This window comes from Catharus ustulatus, chromosome 3, assembly GCF_009819885.2.
Source record: "Catharus ustulatus isolate bCatUst1 chromosome 3, bCatUst1.pri.v2, whole genome shotgun sequence".
Taxonomy (NCBI): domain Eukaryota; kingdom Metazoa; phylum Chordata; class Aves; order Passeriformes; family Turdidae; genus Catharus; species Catharus ustulatus.
This window is the reverse complement of record NC_046223.1, coordinates 83035110-83055638: the sequence shown is the minus strand read 5'-3', so window position 1 is coordinate 83055638 and position 20529 is coordinate 83035110. Positions and strand designations below refer to the sequence as shown.

The window sequence follows — 20529 nt, the reverse complement described above, 5'->3', positions numbered from 1 at the left end:
AATAATAATTAATAGCTAAAACATAAATTTTAGGAATTGTTTTGTAGCTTTATATCTGATATTTCTATGCAGCACTCAATATACAGTAGCACTGATGTGTTGCCCTAAACATTCTGACTTTTTCTCCTTGAATCTTTCTCTGCTTACTCTCAGCATTGCCTTTTATTTCTAATGAATACAAGAGTCTTGTGTGAGGACACTGCAACTGATAATTTCCACTTCTGGAAATTTGGGAACAGAATAGAAAGTAGCTGTGCTATCTTATTACACTTTTTAAAAAAATTATTTTATTTAAGTTTTGTGTATTTCTAGTTTTTTGGTAACTTATGCTTTCTAATAAAAGTAGTCATTTTACATGGAATGATTCCAGTTTGGTGGCAAGGCTGTGAATAGTGAGTGTTTTTTAGTATTTATGTGTGTAGTGACCAGCTAAAACACTTCCATTGTATTCAGAACAGGAAGAGGGACTGAAAACCAGTCAAGATTGACACTTGAAAAGTTTACTTGATTTTATGTATTTTATTACTTTGTCTTTATTACCTGTTGATATGACAGCATTCATGAATGAGTTTGTAAAGGATCGGTGTGCGATCACCACATGTTCAGAAGCATCTATACTTCATAAAGTTATTTAATATTTATTTTTTAAGCAGACATGTCTAAATATTACAGAAAAGTGATAAATGTCTTCTTTGGGAACAGCAACATAATGCAAAGATGGTACTGGAAGTCTATGATAACTTTATTATAGGAAGAAACAATTAACATAAGCCCTTTCATTTTTCTCCATAGCCTGGGAAAGGCATACTCGCAGATAAATTGCATGTGTACTCTCAAATTCCTGCTGAGTTTGTACTAAGGTTTTAGCCAGTGTATTTTAGTTAATTGGAAAGAATGAAGGGAATTATTGAATTTCCTCAAAGTTGAAGGGGATTTTTGTTTTTCCAAAATTACTACAGTTTCAGTTAACTGCACTGTCTTAGGATGGTCAGGAGATTCAGAAGAATATTCAATACTGCTTCTACGCTTTAAGAGGAATTAAGTGCTTCATTTTTTTGAGAAAGAATTACTTATAACCCATAGTATTGCATAGAAAACACAATTCAGTATAATTAGATTGTCGATGTAGGGGAGTTGGTGACATTACTTTTAGGTAGCTGTTATGAAACTGGTCATTAAAAATGTAGTCAACAGCTTATGGTTATTAGGCTGGCATCCTGTGAAATTTAAATACAGTATAAAAAGTAAGATAGAGCTTTCTCATTAAAACAAAAAAACCCCAAAAACAACACAGTGATAGAGTGCAGGTTTTTGCATACATATTAGGACATGATTTTCTTGTTGGTGCTTTTTCTGGGAAATGAGATATGGTAGCCCCCTCCTGAGGGGGCATGCACATAAAAGCAGTAGCCATATGCAAGTTTGTAGGGATGACTTGGGAGTATGTGTGTGTATTTTTTCCCATGGAGAATAAACTGCTTCTTCATTCTGAAAATTATTCTGAACTTTTACTCATATTCCTGTTTTGGAAAGTGCCCTAGTTACTAAGTTCTGCTGTTTTAAAGAGTGTGTAGCTATTGGCAGATGTTTAGAATGTTCAGTAAAGAAACAAGGTGATGTTGCCTCTGAGGGCTGAAATGGGATGCAATTTCATTGTTTTGTGCAGTGGTTTTAGTACATATCAAGTGGATGATCGTAGAGGTTTTTTTGTTGGAAGTACCAGAAGGGAGCAGAGTGCTGCCACAGCACTTACTGTGTATCAGTGAGACTGACACTGTGACAGGGGGCTGCATAACCAGGGAAAGTTTAGAAGGTGTTGATTCAATGGGAACGTTATTTTGGGAAGGGGGAAAGGCCATCTGGGAAGAGCATGGCTGGGCTTTCTGGATAATATGACATAGCTTGTGAAATCTAGTAGTTAACTGAAGCATTTGGAGGTACTAATGATTTGATGGTCAGCAGTGAGGGTTCATTGTTGTCTTAACTGGTGTTAAGACTGCGCTGCTACTGGAAGTGGTAGGCAGCCACCTTCCTTCAACTGTGTGGTTTAATCTCTATTATGTTGGCAGTAGTAGTACTTGAGGCTCCACAACCAAGTAACCTGAACAAAATAAGTATTAACTTTCAGCTGTTTGGTGGACATGTTTGGGTGGTAAATGCTTGCTGGGAATGGGTTTGGAATTCTTCTACCTGAGATGGAAGGGTAGTGGAGCTATTCATCTTTTTCCCAAGCCAACAGGCTAATGTTGCCACTGAACATCACTAGGATTGTGACTAGTAACTAAGAAATAAGAATTGTCACTGAAGTTTTATCATCAAAGAAAAGCTAAAAAACATCATTAAGGAAAAATCCTTAACTCCCTTTCATGACAAGGAAGAACATGCAGTATGCAGAAAGATGATACTCTCCAAAAGCTGTCATCTGTACAGCAGGTTTGTTACTAAAACTGAATTTGTATGCCTATAAATCAAGGTGCTCTAGTTCTTGATTCCAGCAAAGGTGGAAGCTGAGTTTAGAGAGTGATGTCTCTAGCCCATGATTGTATTGTGGCAAGCCTTTGGTAGTGAGGGGCTGCAGGGCTGCTTCTCTCAGATCAGGAGCTACAGTGCTGACACTTGATGTCTGCAAATTGTTTAATCAAACCTAACGCCCTCTCTAATTAATTTGGTCACTTCTAAAACTTAGGATTTGCTGCTGGACACTGACATCGTGATCCAAAACTGAGAGAACAGTACCTTTTAATTCTGTATAGTAGCAAATCAGTTAACCTGGCTTTGTGGGTTGACAAAATCAACTGTTTGGCTTCAGCTTGCTACTAGGGCTCCTTTTGTTAAAAGGCTTTTCAGCTTTGATGGTTATTTTTGCTTATGGCGTCAGATTTTATAGAAATGACTGATAATTAACTAATTTTAGTTAATGTAGCAAAGACTACAGTCTAAACTGGAAGTTTACTTAAAAGTTTTCAAAAGCTATATGGAATGAATCAGAACAAAAATTCTGTGTGGCAATTAAAAAGAGAGAGGTAAAGGTTATTTATGAAGAAAAGGCTGGAATTAGTTAGGTTGGGAAGGTGAAAAAATTGTCAGGGAACAGTGAGTCACTTGATGAATCAGTTTTTTAACTTCTTTCTCAATTCCCAAATATGTGTAAGACTATTAGCTGATGAATGTTAAGGGCTATATTACTAACCTCACACATCCTTTTAAGCAATTCTTAAGTCTGCAGAATTGACAGCAGTCTTAGCATATTTATTTGACTGTTGTACTTTACAAACTTATTGTGTACTGCTTTTCAAAAGAAGGATAGAAAACAAATTTCCACAAACTTTTCATACTATTTATAAAGCTGGAGAGATGCTGATGTTTTGTTCTACTTCAAGACTGGTATGAAATGGAATTACTGACTTCCACTTTGTCAGGGCTTTAGGCGTTCTTTTGATTCATCTGAAATGCTTGTTCATTCAAAATAAGGGATTTTTAGGATATTAGATGAAAGATGTGAGAAAATCTTAATAAAGAAATATTTATGCCATGTCAGAAGAACGCGTTGTGTCTCTGCAGGCATTTCTAGTGGATAATTCACTAGTAGCTATTTGAATAATTTAAGAAAACCAGTGTATGCAGAAAAATGCCATGGCCATCTACTGTGGCAGTAGTGGTATATAAGAAATTTGATCCTAATTTAGTCCATGCAAAATTACGTGTGGATCTGAGATTTAGTAACCTGGAAGTGTATTTCTAGGCATAACTGAATGTATTTAGATGCTTGACTGTTCCAGCAGAGTTTATACCCTTGGAAATAGAAAGAAGCATGGTTGAGCTGGAACATACTGTTTAAACCCTTAACTTTTAAGCAATTTGTAGATAAATACAGTTTGTTGAAAGCTGCCCTCTATTTAAAATTATTTTGTTTCTGTTATGGTTGAATTGATCCTGCACTTAGTGAAGAAGGGAATGTTAATAGCTGTGGCTGTTCCTTCAAGCAGCTATTGATTGCACTGTCAGAGGGCACGCTCTATCTGGTCTCCTGCTGTCTTGTACTCTTAAGCTGTGTTTTCAGTCTAGGCTATCTGGAAAGAGCAAAATGTTTGGGATAATAATCCTGGAACAAAGAAACTGCAGTACAGATAAGTTACTTGAAAGAAGATAATTCATTAAATGGTCCTTAAATGCTCTTGGGGGATCTCTGGGCAAGGAGATTGGAGAGGCTGTCTTACTGAGAGCCCCTCTGAAGCTTTTTTTGTGTAAAAGTCCAGGAATTGGTTTCAGTCTGTGAACTGTAGTCCTAGTTCAACCACACATACTGACTTTGGATTGTCTTTGGTGCTGTTGGAAGAAAGAGCAAGGAGGCAATGGCAGTGATCACTTGAGCTGCAGCAATGCTAGAATTTCCTTGACGTTTTGATTCGTATTTAATGAACACTTCACTGGAAACTTGCATAAGGCTTCCTTCAGGCAAGACTCACTTAAGAAGAGTTATGTTGACTCCATATAAGACTTTTGACTCACATCAGGATTTAGACCATGTACAAGTGATGTGCATTTATTAGAGATTTTCTGGTAGTCCTTTCCTGTCAAAAGAGAGTGAACATGCAATTGAAGTCGGGAAGTAAAGAAGCATCTGCTGATGCAGTGGCAAAACAGAAGATCAAGGTGCTTCTAGTTCTAACTCTTAAAACCTTTAAGAAATATTAGAACTTTAGACTGACTTAGTTGAAGGGGAGCTCTGGAAGTCATCTGATTTAACCTCCTGCTTAAAGCTGTTCAGTCAAGGTTTGTATGCCTCCAAGGACAGACCCCCTCTGAGCAGCTGCCCCAGTGTTTGACCAGACCATCCTCACGATGATCCAACCTCATCCTGATGGTTGGATTTTCCTTTGCATCTCATCTTGTTTCTTGAGTAGCTCAGCTGTTCATGCAAGCAACATTAGTATTTTTCAATACCATGAAAAAAAGGGAGAAGAAATGTTACTTCACTGTAATTGCTCCAGTGTAGAAAATGCTGCTAAAAGGGTGTCATGCTCAAGTATTCTCATACATTAACCTGTCAAATTTTGGAAGGCTTTACATAAAAATATCCACTGGGACTGGTCACAAATTTTACATTGAAAATGGCAAATTACATTGGTGGGATAATTGTAGGAAAGAGGCTAAGTGGCTTCTTCTCTCTTTCTCTCTGCCTTTTTTTTTTTTTTTAATTTGGCTTGTTTTGGATGTATGAACTTTAGATAATGCTGTTCAGATGCTCATGGGATTTTGTTGCTTGTTAGCTTGCTTTTTTTCAAACCTGTTTAGGCAGTGTGGTCCTGTGATCACACTGATATTCCAGGTTGGAGCTAAAATACTGCAGTGCGAAACAAAGGCCTAGCTGAAAAATGGTCTTCTAAAGGTAGAGAAGGAAAAATTACCCATGATCATCTTTACTGAAGACTCCCATAAGCTTCCTGGAGCTTTCTGTCCTCCAGGTTTAACAAGCCCAACTCTCTGTGTATCTTCATAGGAGGGGTGCTCCAGCCCTCTGTTCATCTTTGTGGACTTGCTCCAGCAAGTCCACATCCTTCTTATGTTGGGGACCCCAGAGCTAAACATGGTACCTCAGGTGAGGTCTCAAAAGAATAAGAGTTGCAGAATCACCTCCCTCGGCCTACTGGGTGGCTGTGGGTAGTCTGTTGCTGAGGAGTGTGCTGTGGTGTGGTGCTGGCTTATGTTTCATTTGCATTCCCCCAGCTGGTTTTGGTCTGCTTATGTGTACCCACTCTGTACTTGCATGGGAACTCAGTGCAATGTAGTACAAATGGTTCTGGTAGTTTTCGGTGTTTTCTACTCATTTCCAGTCAATAACTCAGAGGCTTTTAAATAATGCTATAAATGAGTCCTTAGCCCAGAATTATAAAAATTATTATAAGTAATTATACGAGAAGCATCTATTTATTGTCTTTTTATAAGTATACAGTGAAATACATGTGTTTGTCTCTCTTATTGAAAGATATATAATAGCAGAATGACAGATTGAGACTTAACTAACAAGCAAAACGTTTTTAGGACTGTTCTACAGAAAATGCAAGTTGGTTTCTAAGACAGAAGTTACCCATGACACCAAACTCTTCTGCCTAATGTTGCCTAAGGGCACACTTCTCCATGTTCCCACTGGACAACATGTTTACCTCAAACAAATTATTGCAGGTAAGAAAAATTGAGAATGTAGTAGTGGATGTATTTGCATAAATCCTTTTCATATTGGGAGAATGCAGAGTCCGTGGCCACTAATTCCCTGGTTGTTGTTAGCAAGTCTCTGCTTTCAGGATTACAATCAGTGCTTAATAATGAACTGACTGGATTAATGTTAATGGAAAGCTAATTGTTGAAATGGCTGGCATTTACTGGTGACCTCATTGTCTCTACTATCAACTCTCCCTTTAAAAACACCAAAGCAGTGCTGTTCATCTTTGAAGTGTGGGAAGATTATTGTATATATCTTATGTATCATTAGTCAGTTCCTTTTAGTTTGCAGCTCTTTTGAAATGAGGAGGGTACTGCTGCAATTTTTTCTTTTTATTTTTCTTCTTCTGAGGGATTTAAAGTAGTCATGGTAACACTGCTTTACACTCTGGTTGTGCAGTATTAATGATAATCTGAGGTTATGAGAGGAATGTGTCTTGAAAATCACATGTGCCTTTTTTAATGGGTGATTCAAAATTTTGTAGAAGCTTAAAAAAAGAGAACAGAAGGGCAAAGAAATAACCAATTTACTGTTTTAAAGGGTACTTCTTAAAATTTGCATATTGATTGTTATACTGGTCACTGTACTTGGATTGCATTATACATGGTAGAGACTTCTCAGAAGAATTTTTAAACATCCATTAATTGAGAACTGTTTTGACCTCCTGCTCATCCCTTCCTAATACTTCACTAGTGTCCAGCTCTTGAGATCTTGCTATTATTGTACAAGATCTTTTTGAAATTATACTGTAAGAAAATGAATTGTGCAGTATTAAAAACCTGCTGTTTAAATTTAGAATAAATCAAGCTGTGGTACTTGAAAAATAATGAAACTGTTTAGATTTTCATATTCTTTAGGTATGACTTAAGATCTTTTCATCCTCTGTCCTGAATTGCTAAGTAGCATGGAAACAACATATTCAAGTTTTCAATTGGAAGTAGAAAGCTTTTAATTCTGTAATAAATACTGGTGCAGTGGAAAGTCATAACTTGTATAAAAGCATGGTATGATTTTATTTTTATGGTATATACAGATTATTTATTTACTCTTCGTTTATTTTGGCATTTGTTTATAGTACCTGGATGTAGAGTACTTTCCACATTATTTGAACTATACTTCTGTCTACTCTCTAGGGACAGAGGTAGTAAAACCATACACACCTGTGTTGCCTTCTTTGCCACTGGACTTCCAAGAATCACCTCACCAGGATGGTGTGCATATATATTTAATGATTAAAATTTATTCCCATGGACTGTTCACACAGGCACTTGATCACCTACAAATTGGTAAATATGTGGGGGGGGGTTGTGTTTGGTTTTGCAACAATTGCATTGTTTTTAAAGATTCACTGTCTTGAGTATTGTGATGTTCTTATTGTTTACCTATTTAGTCAGGACTTCTTTAAAACTTCTTTTAAACCTTATTCTCCATTCCCTGAATGTAAAGGCTTGTCCTGACTGTAACTAGACGTTGTCCATTGCAGAAAGCTCTCTCCTGAGTTAAGTGTGTGGACTGTATCGCACATCATAGTTGATGGTTTTGGTGTCATATGCTCTTGACAACATCTTATACTTTTGCATAAAGAATGTAGGTCTGTTTTATGGGACTTAGGATGCACTTCCTTTTCCATTTCGGATATAGAGGTAGATTTTTAACACTGTCTTTGCAAATGTTTGTGTACTCCTGTGTAAAATCCATTAAAAGACAGCATTTTATTTGTACGTCTTTTCTTTTAACAAGAATGATCCTTATATGAAGGGTATAGTACCTTTCTGAAAGAAATGCTAATATTACAGAGATGAAGGCAATAACAAATGACCTTTAAAAATCAGAATGTTAATTAACTTGTTTTCATCAAATTAATGTTTACTTTTAAATTTTTTAAATAAAGGAGACTATATTTCTGTCAGCAATCCTGAAGGCAACTTCAAGAAGTCACAAGTTCAGACTTCAGAAGATCTCCTTTTATTGGCAGGCGGCACAGGTTTCACACCAATGGTTAAGCTGCTGAATTTTGCTCTGACTGAAGTTAGCTGTCTCAGGTATGTGGACTTCTTGACACACAAGCTTCAGTGTTACTAAAACAATTAACAAAATAAAATTGTATGAAAGCATTTTTCTTCAATTTAACACCAAAATCTGGTGTGCTTTAGGAAAGAGTCTGTCAGAAACGGAGGCAACTTTCACTTATTTGGTTATTGGCTACCATCAACATAATGGACTGATGTGTATTTTGAGATGTATTTGTGGTACAAATGAACTCGCTGAGTAGAAACTTTGAAGAGTTGTTTTTTATTTTTAAATTAGTTTCACATTTAAGTGTCTTTTTCTTATATGGAAATATTACAATGTAGATATTGGATTTTGGACTGAGCAGGGCTGCAACTATTTACTTATGACTTTTCTCTGATACATTAGAATAGTCAGCTAATGGTTTTCACCTGCTAAGCAACGGTAACACATTGTTCCTAGATCCAGTTTTCACAAAAGATTTATATGTCATTTATATAAGTGCAATATTAAGTATACTCAAATTTATGAGAAGATATGTATTGCACATGCATTCTGTACCCTTTGTAAAATCTATAGAAGAAAGCATTGCTTGTTCTTGGTCAAGGGAGCAGGTTGTTATGTCCTTCAGAACTGCAGAACTAGTACTTGTACTTTTGAAACATAGAGGGATTAATTGTACACTAATCTTCATACTAAAGCTGCAAAGGATGATATGAACTGCAAAAGTTCGATTCTAAAGAAAATGTATCTAAATCCATACACTATTCTTACATTGTTATGTTTCAACTGTTACATATAATCCGGTTTTGTCAGTTGCAGATAAAAAGTGGCTGACTGGCTTTGTGAAACCAAAGGATGAGTGTCATCTGACAGAGTGCTTGGGAACACATTTTTAGCTCTTTTCAGCACAATTTCTTATGGGAACTAAGTGTTAGTTTAGGGTGCAGCAGCATCTGTTTCCTTACTAGTGAAAGTAAATGAATTTTTCCTTCTTGCTGTGGAGGCTGGTTAGGTGTTGGAGCGATTTGAACTGAAACAGGTTCTATTTATATGTAGACTCTTAAAAGCTTTGTTTTTCTTTCTGTTCTAGGCAATTTGGTTCTTTAGCCTTATATTTGCTCTTTAACCCTCAATTTATTTTTTGTGAAAGTACTACCAGAGTGTCTTCAATATATGTATGTTTATCTGTATGAGATACATGTGTGTGTGTGTGTATATATATATATATATGGATATATGAGCAGTATAAATATGGTTTGCATAGAATTATCTTACTTTGCAAAGTAGCTAGCCATAAGCTTAGATTGCCCATGCTAGAGCACAAATTGCAAAAAGCTGAGCAATAATCTGTACAATGACAGACTTGTCACCTGAGGGTGCCAAAGTAACCTCTGGAGTGCTGGGTGAGTGCTGCTGAACCTCTGGGGCTGCACTGCAAACATTGGAAAATCTTCATCTTCCCTGGGCAGCATTTGCTGTAATGGGCTTGGATAATTGGATTTTCATTCTTACTGTCTAGACAAAGTCTGCCTATTATCTTGTAAGTCTATTTCTTGCCTACTGTAAGTGCGCAAAACAATTTGTTCCTTTCATAGCTGCACTATCCTTTCGTGCATCAAGTTATGGTGCTCTTTCTTCAGCCTTGTTTCCTCTCTTACAGGCCAAATTGTATTTGGCCAAAGTATTAACTATAAAAGAATATTGATCCTCTACACTTCCTTTTTCAGATGAGGTTTTTTTGCTCCTTTTACTGGTTGTGTATAACTGCAGTCGGATGGGTATGTTTCTTAAAGAAGACTGAAGCATGAAGGCACTAAACACTAGATGGGAAGCTAATGCTTTTCTTAAGTATAGGATGCTTGTAATCTATAGTTGTATCTTTGTCTCCAGCTTTTCATTCGTAAATTGCCACTGTTCTCATATTCAGTTTTAATACAGTATCCCACTTTCACTGTCATTCTTCTTTGAAAGGTAATTTTTTAACTTTCTATCTCATTTTCTTCCTCTGTGTTAAAGTCCTTTAAGGGTCTCTAACTCCTCTTTCTGAGCAGTCTTCCATAAGATCTTGCATACCAGTGTTTTAAGTTCATTAAAATCTACATCCCTTGAAGTAGTTTCCAGTATGTTAGAGTCACTCTTTCCTTACAAAGGGCTGATGAATCTTCTTACTTGTTACCTAAATTTTTCATCATCCTCTCAACCACCTTTTCTTTACTGGTGGGGATCATATCTAAATTTCCACTTCTTCATTTTAGTTGTGTTCTCCCTTATTTCCAACAAGACTAGGACCAGTTTATTCCAAGTTTGTAATTTTCTATTCTTTATAGTGCTGAGTACTGAGCAGAACTGCAGCAGATACATTTTTCTACCCTGGGGACTACCAGTAAGGGTGTCTCAAAACATTATTCTCCAAATAACCAGTTTCTACTTTTGTGCCCGGTGAACAAAATGCATGGCTTTCCTATGCACTTTTTATTGACTTTACCCCCACCTGAGTAGCACTTGATGCTGTGGTGCACCTTGACACCATTTAGAGCTCTGCTTTAGTGTAGTGGGTTTCATTTTCCATGTTTTCAGAGAAGTGGGCCCTGGGAAGCATGTAAGGATTCTGGCACATTCTAGTTTCTGAATAAGATGAGTTTAGTATTTAAAGGTCTAGCATAACTGATTTGGGGCTGTTTTGTCTATACCGTGCAAGTTTTCCAAAGTTTGTTCAGTGTATCTCATTTTGACTCACAATGCCTCTGGAGAAAACAAAAAATATAAGTAAAAAGTTTCTGTATGATGAATTAAGTTCTAATTCTTTAACAGAAACAATCCATAGTTAGTTTTATTTTGTTTTATTTTTTTAAGGACAGTGAAGCTGATCTTCTTCAACAAAACTGAGGATGACATACTCTGGAGAAACCAACTAGAGCAATTAGCTCTTAAAGATGAAAGGTAATTAGAAGCCTTGTGGAGAGCAACTTGTAACATCTCTCTGTACAGAAAAAGTCTTGGTGCTTAGACTAACTGTACAACTTCGGCACAAGGACAGATTCTGATTCTGTAAGCTCTTAGCTAAGAATATAATGAGACCTAGGGAGTGGAAGGAGATCCATAGCTCACAAATGCATAGCAGAGGCTGTGTTGTGTTCTGTAGGTCCCATGGGAAGACAGGCATTTGATATACGGTGCTCAGTAGATGATTATTGAAGATGGTATGTTAGATGAGATGATTTTTAAAACTGAGAAGCTTTTTGATGCAGAAGAAAATTTGCCTTACCCTTAATAATAGAAAACACTGTTATGCAAAAAGGAGCACAGAAGAGAGAGAGAGAGAGATATGGAGAATGTACCCCAGGAGAAATACTCTGAATTTAGAGAAGTCTTATAAAAATCTTTTTGGTGTCACTGGTTATGAAAATGTTTGTATAGAAATTTGAAGTTAAATAGGCTCATTACTTTTTTTCTTAATAATTGTTGCATTTTGCCCTCAATTACAATGTAATTGCAGATTAAAATGCAAGTAGTGCACATGTAATGTTAATTCAGCAGGCCATAGTCAGGAGACACAGGATATCTGGTTACCCTTTAATTTCAGTTCCCTTGCTGTTACCATTAGATAAATTGTCACTGCTTAGATTTTATATGATATATGTTTTGTTTATGGTTGATTTTTAGTTTAATTCTTCCTCAGTAGAAACCACTTGTTCCTTCACAACACTGAAGTGAAAAATCAATACTACTTTATATCCTCGTGATGTCTGGCACATTCAAAGCTTTGTAGTCTAGACATTGTGCAAATTTACAGTAAAAAGCCTTTTCTCCCTTTCGATACAGAAGTGCTTGATTTTTATTCACTTGCTATTCTGTGTGTGCGTTTTTGAAACCAACATTCAGTAATGAATATTTTCTCATTACTGAAATTCTGCTGACATTTTCACGAGTTTGGCCAAAAATTCTTATCTCACTGCTTGTGTATTGAGCTACACCAGCATTTGTGTATAAGTGACAAATGGAGCAGTAAAATCCGTGTTTAAGTATCTTAATTGGTGCCAGCTGGGGTTTTTTGTAAATGAATTAGAAAGCTGAAATTTCTAACATTGAAAGATTTGGCTTAATAAATATGCAATATTGGAGGTGATTTGACTGACTTGATTAGTAGGAGTGACTAAATATCTGTGAGATCTGATACTGCAGTGGGCAGCTGAGCAGAACAGGGGGATAAAAATAGGAAACATCATTGTCTTGGTCACTAGCATTTTGTATAGCAGATTTCTAATCCAAAGTAATATTTATGAACTATTCTTCTGCTTACCAGGTTTGAGGTTCAGTTCATTCTTTCACAACCATCAGAAGACTGGGTAGGTAAACAGGGGAAGATTTCTTCCTCTCTTCTCTCTGAGTTTGTGAAAAGAAGCAGAAGAGACTCCAAAGCACTTATCTGCATCTGTGGTCCAACACCTTTTACAGAACAAGGAGTACAGTGAGTATTTTAAATAATGAACTGGAAAGTGAGGAATTTAAAAAAATTAATGACCTAATCAACTGCAGTGTTTCTGATTTGGTAGTCTTTTAAAAATGGAATTAAAAAAACCCACTTTGCACCGTACTTGAGGATTATATTTATATTTATATGTAGCTAAGTAAGTATCAGCAATATGTTAAGTTTCTTGAGTTAGTTGTCCAGAACTTTCTAAAAGCAACTCTTTAACAGTGACCTTTTTTCCCAAGGTTTTAAACGCTGCTTTTAATTTGATGTTCATAGAAAGACTGGAATAATAGGAAATAAACTTTCTTTGTTGTCGTTAGCTTGATAAATTAAATTACAGAAGTAAAGTTCAAAGGAGTTGTTCTATCAGAAGCATTTTTCTCACATTTTTTAAATTAATGCATTTATTTGTCTGTACATAGTATTGTCTTTTTATGCATGTTTAAAGAAAAAAGGTCCTCTAAATTTCTCTTGCCCAGCTTCAAAATATTGAACTAATCCTACTGAAGTCAATTTGTATTAGCCAATAATTATGCGACCTCTTGAGAAATCTGAGATAATTCAGATTATACACTTATTTATTTTTAGAAATTGTTTTCATTACCCAAGGAGTTCATGTAGTATATCTGAGCTCCCGGGCATTGATTGTTTTCTAAATGTATTTACAGGGGTAAAGTTGAATGTGCATGTCTGAATAAAGACAGGGAAGTGGTGCTGAAGTTATGCTTCATCTGTGTCTGTGGTGGGTTTTGAGTTCCAAATATTAATATTGCCAACTTGATTTCTGACTTTCAGATATCTGAAGGATCTTGGATACTCCCAAGAAGAGATACACGCTTTTACTGCATAAACCCATAGGAGGATATCAATGTTTGTTTGTATAATTCAGTGTTATTTATTTATCTTCATGAATTTAAATAAGTGAGAAACAATTTTGTAAGACTTGAAATTTCACTCTTGGTACCAAACTGTTTCTTGAAAGAAGCATATCTTTGAAAAAAAGTTTTATACTGTGTTTTATCTTCTTTTTGTAAATATTTTTGCTAATATTTAATTCATCCAGGGTATTAATTTATTGTAAAGGCAAGCAAAAAGTGAGGTATACGTTATGTCAGGTGTTTCATGTTGTTGGTTCATGCGAATTCTTAAATTTACAAAAGGTCTAATTAAGGTTTTGACTTGATAAAGCTTATTATTTCTTACTGTAAAAAATCCAAAGAGCAATACTGTCTGAAATTAAATTGCACTGTAACTCAGGTAATCTACGGTCATTGAAAAATTTTCCTTTTCATCTGATGTCTCTATTTGATTTGCAGGTGATGCAGATACATTTCTGGCTTTGTAAACAAAGGAGAAAAGTACCTTTGGTAAAATGTAAAATATACATCAAATTAAAAAAAATACACGATGTAATGTATTTCTGCAAATTTTTTTGTATTTACATTTAAGTGTTGTAAAGGAAGATTTCCACAAGTTTAGTACTTCAGCTGAGAACTCAAAACAGAGCCATAGAGTCTTGGTCTCCCACAAAACTTCCCGTGTGATTGATGTCAAGCATCCCTTGTTATGACACAGATACCAGGGTGAGGACCACACCTAAAAATATTTGACAGGTTGCACTAGTATTAAATAAGGTTATTTCCATCAGTGTGGTTTTTTTACTCCATTATTGCAAATGTGTTATCATGAGGCAGTAATCTGCAGCCTAATAGTATTTGGAGAAAAAAGCAGTAAAGCAGCTACTCATCTTCTAGATGTTGTCATTAGTATATGGAGGTATTGTTTTGTGTGACATCTACTTCTGTTTGTGTTTTCCTGTTGTGTTGAATGGATATTTCTTCCTCCTATGAAGCAAGACTTGTAGTTGTGGCATTAATACATTAATGAAAAATGTCTTAATGATGCCCTTTAAAAAGGTTAAAATTGCTATCTGACAGTGACTGGCTATGCTTAACTGAGCTGTCATCTCTTCAGCGCCCCTCTTCTGTTTATTGGACTTGAAGTTAGAAAAGGATCTGGTTGTCAGTTGTTGCCCATAGGTCACAAGTTATTTCAGAAGACTGTAGTTGAGAGAATTCATAATTTGGTATCTATAGTGGAGTTAAGTGGAAGGACACTTTTCAGAGTTCCAGAATGAACTTTCTGCTGAAATAGGCAGAGCTGCTTGTTTTCCCCAGGACTGGCTCTCAAAACTGTAGGATTTTTTCAGATGTAATTTAGGATTGTCATACTTCTAAAAGCCTCAGATATCCTTTGGAGTTTTGAATAGGTTTGTTATTACTCATAACAGACCTTTGTGTGAGTATCTCAGCAACAAATGGTCATTTGACATTACTTCAACTTGCTAATCTAAATGTGATACAATTTTTTAAAAATACCTGAAGTGTATCTTTTAAGTTTTACTTATATTGTTTTAATACTTGAAAGACTTGTTGCAGGTTATAAATTTTATAATACAGTCCTAAAGTAATGGCCACCAAGCTGAGAATCTAAAATCAAGTGGAACTGTTTTTTGAAGGCAGCAATGCTCATGGTCTGACTGTTGCATTAGGAATCGTCCCAGCCTTAATGCAGCTGTTAAAATGGAGCTGCTGGCAGTCAGATTTGTCCTTGTAATTAACCTTTATTGCTGGCAGTGTGATCAAACAGGCACAAAGCATTTTGACTGGAAAGCAGCCAGTTCAAAAGGACCTGGGGGTGCTGGTGACAGTGTCTGAACGTGAGCCAGCATGTGCCCAGGTGGCCAAGAAGGCCAATGGCATCCTGGCCTGTATCAGCAATGGTGTGGCCAGCAGGACCAGGGCGGTGATTGTGCCCCTGTAGTCTGCAGTGGTGAGGCTGCACCTTGAGTTCTGTGTCCAGTTCTGGGCCTCTTACTACAAGGATGACATTGAGGTACTGGAGCAAATCTAAAAGAGGTTTCCAAGGCTCATGAAGAGTCTGGAGAGTGACTCACTCATATGAAGAACAGCTGAGGAGAGAGCTGGTGTTGTTTGCCTGGAGAAGAGGCTCAGACATCCTCACTCTACAAATGCCTATAAGGAGTCTGCAGCCACAAGTGGGGGTTGGCCTCTTCTCCCAGGCAACCAGTGACAGGACAAGAGCACATAATCTCAAGCTGCAGCAGAGGAGGTTCTGGTTGGACATCAAGCAGAATTTCTTCAGGGGCTGTCAGGGGTTGGAATGGACTGCCCAGGGAGGTGGTAGAGTCACCACCCGATAGAATGTTCAAGAAACAACTGGACATGGCACTTACTGCCATGGTCTAGTTGGCAAGGTGGTAGTTGTACAAAGGCTGGGCTTCATCTTAAAGGTCTCTTCCAACCTAAATGATGCTGTGATTCTTGAAAATACTCTGTGTTCATGTCTGACCTGGTGTTGGTAAGGTATATCAACAAATTGTGTGAAAATACTCAGTTGAGTGCTTCCAGTACATTTCTTCAATAGAGTGTTCTATGTTTAGGTGAATATCAATGTTTTACACACAAAACAATTATCTTTGCTTATATAAACACTGCCTTACAGATTTTTTTTCCTTTGTAGGATGACGTTGAAAGTACCATAACTGGTTTTGTCAAATTGTGATACTTTCCCACTCTTTCATTCTTTGCATTGTTACATCTCAAAAGGGGCAAGGGATAAAATGACAGAAAAAGAAAATCATAAATAAGTTTTAAACACCTTACAGTTCAGTGTTTTTTTCTGTGTATTTGATCTCCCCAGACCAGGATTTTGTTTGAAAACAAGTTGTCTAAAATGAGCTGCCTGTGGCAGAGCTGTGTTTCCAAGCTCTCTTTGTAATTGCTAGGATTCAAATCAGCACAGCCTATGCAGGTCTTGAGAGTTGGTTCAGCTGTGCTAGATGTGGGATTTAGGGTGCCCAGGGCCATTGGAGATGTTCAGTGGCAAGCTAGACCGACCAACAGCATATTTTTGTTTGTCTGGTTTTTTTCCTTCCCCTTACACCTGTCAGACAATGTTTTCTATCCATCTGAAGTCCAGTGTGATGCCTAAATCTGTCTCAATATCTGTCTTTGATCACAAGTGATGTAAAGAAATAGTACTGTGAAAGCAAGTTTAGGTTTTTTGGTGGTTTTGTTTTATAACTATCCTCAGGTTTTTCCTATATATATTTATTTTAAAAATATATTTGCACTCCTGAAGAATTAAGACTTTTATGATTTTCCTGGTCTTACCTGAAATTATTGTATTAAAATAGCTGTTTTCACACAAACAGCAGCAAGAATATAAGCTTACTTCATTTTGTATTCTACACGTATTTAAATCTGCTTGGAGGAACGGGTTGTGTAATTTTCCTAGGCTAGTCTTGAGAAATTTGGATTGACAAAACCCCAAACTCTCTGTACCACTGCCCTTTAAACTTCTTGAACAGATATTTGAAATATTAAAGCTGCCAATCACTGAGGGGAAAAAAAAATTATATTTTTACAGAGCTGTCCTAGAGCATGTGATCAGTGGCTTAACACTCCAGTCAGAGTCCAAATTTACTTAGTTCTTAGCCAGAGTAACTATTCTGTGGTTGTTCCTCTACACAGTCCTATGACTATGCAGTACAGATTTTCTTAGTTAACTACCTGCCTTTCATTCTTTGATTTTCCTGTTATTGGATAAATTCCATGTTTTCCCAGCTGAAATTTCAGAGCAGGCCTGCGTGCTTAGTTCCCATGGAAACATATTACTGTCTTCACACAAACTGGACATGCTGAGTTGCTGTGGCAACACAGGTAAAAATTATAGTAGGTGTAGAAAAGTGTCAAGTCCGTACTGGCTGCTAAGCCTGAATATCTGGCATCTAGCAGGAGCTGCTGCTGGATGCCACAGAAGAAACTCCCTAGGATGCATGTGATGGTCCTAAACCTTAAAATGACAGAAAGTTTCTGTCAAACCTGCATGTCTTTCTGTATTTAACCATGAGAAATGCACTTGCCTTGTGTGTTTTGTAACTTCTCAAGGAGTTTATTGTTTCTGTTATTGATGATTGGGCAAGGAGGAATGTGGGTTTTGTTACCAACTTGGGAACGTTTCTAACAAATGTACCTGCTGGCAATCTTGTGTGCATTTGCATCTTCACATAGAAAACCTGATCCTGTTGGAGATACTTTCTTTTATTTGAAATAAGGAATCAGTTTAGAATACAGTGAGATGAGGTAAGGAAGATCCACTTATTGTGGGTTTAAAAGCAAGTAAAGCAAGAAGTTTGAATCAACTTGCAAAAGATACAAAGATATTTACCTGGCAGAAAATGGAGGGGTGGGAAAGCACTTGGCATTATGTGATAGAAGTATAAGTGACTTCATGCTGCTTGAATTGTAGTCATACAAGGGAAGCTTTTACCAATGACAGGTGTGCTAGTTAAAGCACAGTATGATACAACCTTTCTACTTACTAAGTCAGAAGTGGTGCCTGGCTCATTCCCAGTAAAGGGGAAAAAAGTAGCTAAACCAATTGACCAGCTCAGGATGGGGAAGGAGGGACTCACCTTGTTTCCCCTTTGGTTTTGTTTATCTCTGCTTGGAACTGTGTCCCTCTTGATTAAATGAAGGTCAGTGCAGAGCACAAAGTAAAATTTTGAGCATCAGCTCCATAAAAGGTGTAGAAGAAACAATTTTAGAGAAAAATCACCTGCTTCAGTTAAAGTTGTGGAAACTACGCCCTGAATGGTGTTCATGGAGACGCCAGGAAGGTCCTACTCTGATGCATATTCCAAAACAGCCATATGGGAGATACGAGTTACAGTGTCAGCTGCCTGGGAGGTGAAAGAAATTATGTCCAGGAAGGTTGTAATTTAGGGGCTTCTGCCCAAAATTTCGTGTCTTCAATGATCCATTCATATGTCAGTGCTGTAAGTGGTGAGAGGTCTTCACAGATGCTTTTAGACCAGGGCAAAGAGAGAAAGGAGGGTGTATGCAAATGTGACTGTGTTAAATTTTGTGGGGAGGACTTCTAAAAATCGGGAACCTGAAGGTAGGTACCTAAATGCTGTGGCACAAAAAGCAGCTGAGTGCCTCAGTGCTCCCAATATGAGCAGTGTTGTCATGTATGCCTTAAGGAAGAGCCATCTCCTTACCTCTACAGCAGGCTGAGCCACTGTTGAAAAGCGCAGCCAGTGCCTCTGGTAGCTTGGACTGTTTGGAGCGGTGGAGTTTGCCCCTAAATAACACATTCAGTGTGAGTTTTAGGTAAGGTCATCTTCACCTGCTGCCTCCTTGTAGCCATTCAACAAGATGCATGAATAAAAGCAGAGTAGATTCTTTATGGCAGCATGTTTTAAGTCTGAAAAGGTGTTTATATAACCATCTTAAACCCATCTGTTCTCCCCTCAACATTCTGCATCATTCCTCTCAGGAAAAATAAATTATTAATGAGAATTCAGTTGCTAGTCAAATGAAAATCATTCTTTTTTGGTGGGTGCAGAAATTCCTGTGCAATTATTTTTCTGTAAAGACTACTGAATAGGGAAATCTTAAAAAAAATATTGATAAGTAGTACTTATAAGCAGAGATTCCTCTGCATATTTTGAAACCAGTGAAACAATTTTAATAATTTAATATCTTCTCTACTGTTTTTTCATGAACTTTAGGAAACTTGCCAGCAAAGTTTACATGCTGAGTTACTGCTGTATTCTCTTCTTAGGAAACAGTCAGGGACTTGACCAGCCCTCCCAAGCTGTCATCCTGGAACCATGCAGCTTGGCACGGAGCTTTGTTCAGATTCCCAGTGTAGGAGATACTGGTATCGTGGGACTGGTACTCACCTAGCTTTGGGCTTTGTGAGCACAGTGAAGATGGACCCTACCAAAATGTTTTTGCCAACCTTGCACCTCCCCATGCCTCTGCTGAAGAGAAGCAGAGGCTGAAGGACTTGTCTTGCAGATATTGGGGGCTGTGGACTGGTGCATACTGAAGAACATATGGAGTGTTCTGTATGCTGAGAGCCAGCTGGGAGAGCAGGAGTTTAGTGCACCATAGGCCTGACTGGATATTCAGTCACACAATTTTGGCTTTCCCCTCCCTAGAGTCAGCTTGTCCTTGCATTTCTTTTGGTTGATGATGCAAACAGCTACCAAGGCCTTATCATGTATTTTATTTGTATTAAAATCAGTCAATCAGTTGTTTTAAATGTGAACCTATAAGGCTTTGGTTACCTTTTGAACTCATTCCTAGACTCTTAATTTATATTTGAGACATAACTTATCAAAAACTCCACTGAGGAGACCTTTGATCAGGTCTTTGCAATGTTGTTCTCTAGAGCCATAGATGGTCAGTGAACAAGGGCAAGGAAAGGAATTCTGTATTGATAATATAACGGATCTTTGGTGTATTATTTTTCAGACTTATTGTTTATACATCAGTTTGTCCAGCGATAATCTCTAGCTAAGCTTGCCTTATCAGTGCTCTTGTCTCAAAATGTTTCTCTACCTTACTCCCTCCATTTTAAGGTCTCAAACCACCTCGTATGTGTGAACCAATATACCTTATACATTTCACAGCACACATTACTGGTGAGGGTGTGTCTCTATCCCCTGTGCCTAATACTGTGCTCACCATTCTCCTCAGGAGCACTCTTCTCTGCTCCATGCTGCTCTCTTTCCTTTCCCCTTAATCTGAGTAACTGAGGAACAGAATCAAGGTAAATTCAGATCGACCATCTCAAATTTCAGCTGAAAATATCTTCTTTCTCTTTCAGACACAAAGCTGGTGTGTCCTCCTTTTTTTTTTTTTTTTTTCTTATTTCAGTTTGTCTAAGACAAGAATTCAAGAATTAGCATCCTCCAGCAAAATACATCTTGTTAAGATTAAAA

At 37.2% G+C, this 20529-nt stretch overlaps 1 protein-coding gene across 1 annotated transcript in view; it reads left to right on the top strand.

The window, feature by feature from the left end:
- Window positions 1-16392, top strand: part of LOC116994079 (cytochrome b5 reductase 4) — a 30632-nt gene extending 14240 nt beyond the window's left edge. The window contains exons 11-16 of the mRNA XM_033055501.1: window positions 6043-6183; window positions 7354-7506; window positions 8112-8262; window positions 11087-11173; window positions 12537-12701; window positions 13503-16392. Coding sequence (XP_032911392.1) covers window positions 6043-6183; window positions 7354-7506; window positions 8112-8262; window positions 11087-11173; window positions 12537-12701; window positions 13503-13557 — 752 coding nt within the window. The 3' untranslated portion in view covers window positions 13558-16392. The remainder of the gene's footprint in view (window positions 1-6042; window positions 6184-7353; window positions 7507-8111; window positions 8263-11086; window positions 11174-12536; window positions 12702-13502) is intronic.
- The last annotated feature ends 4137 nt before the right edge of the window (window positions 16393-20529 follow it).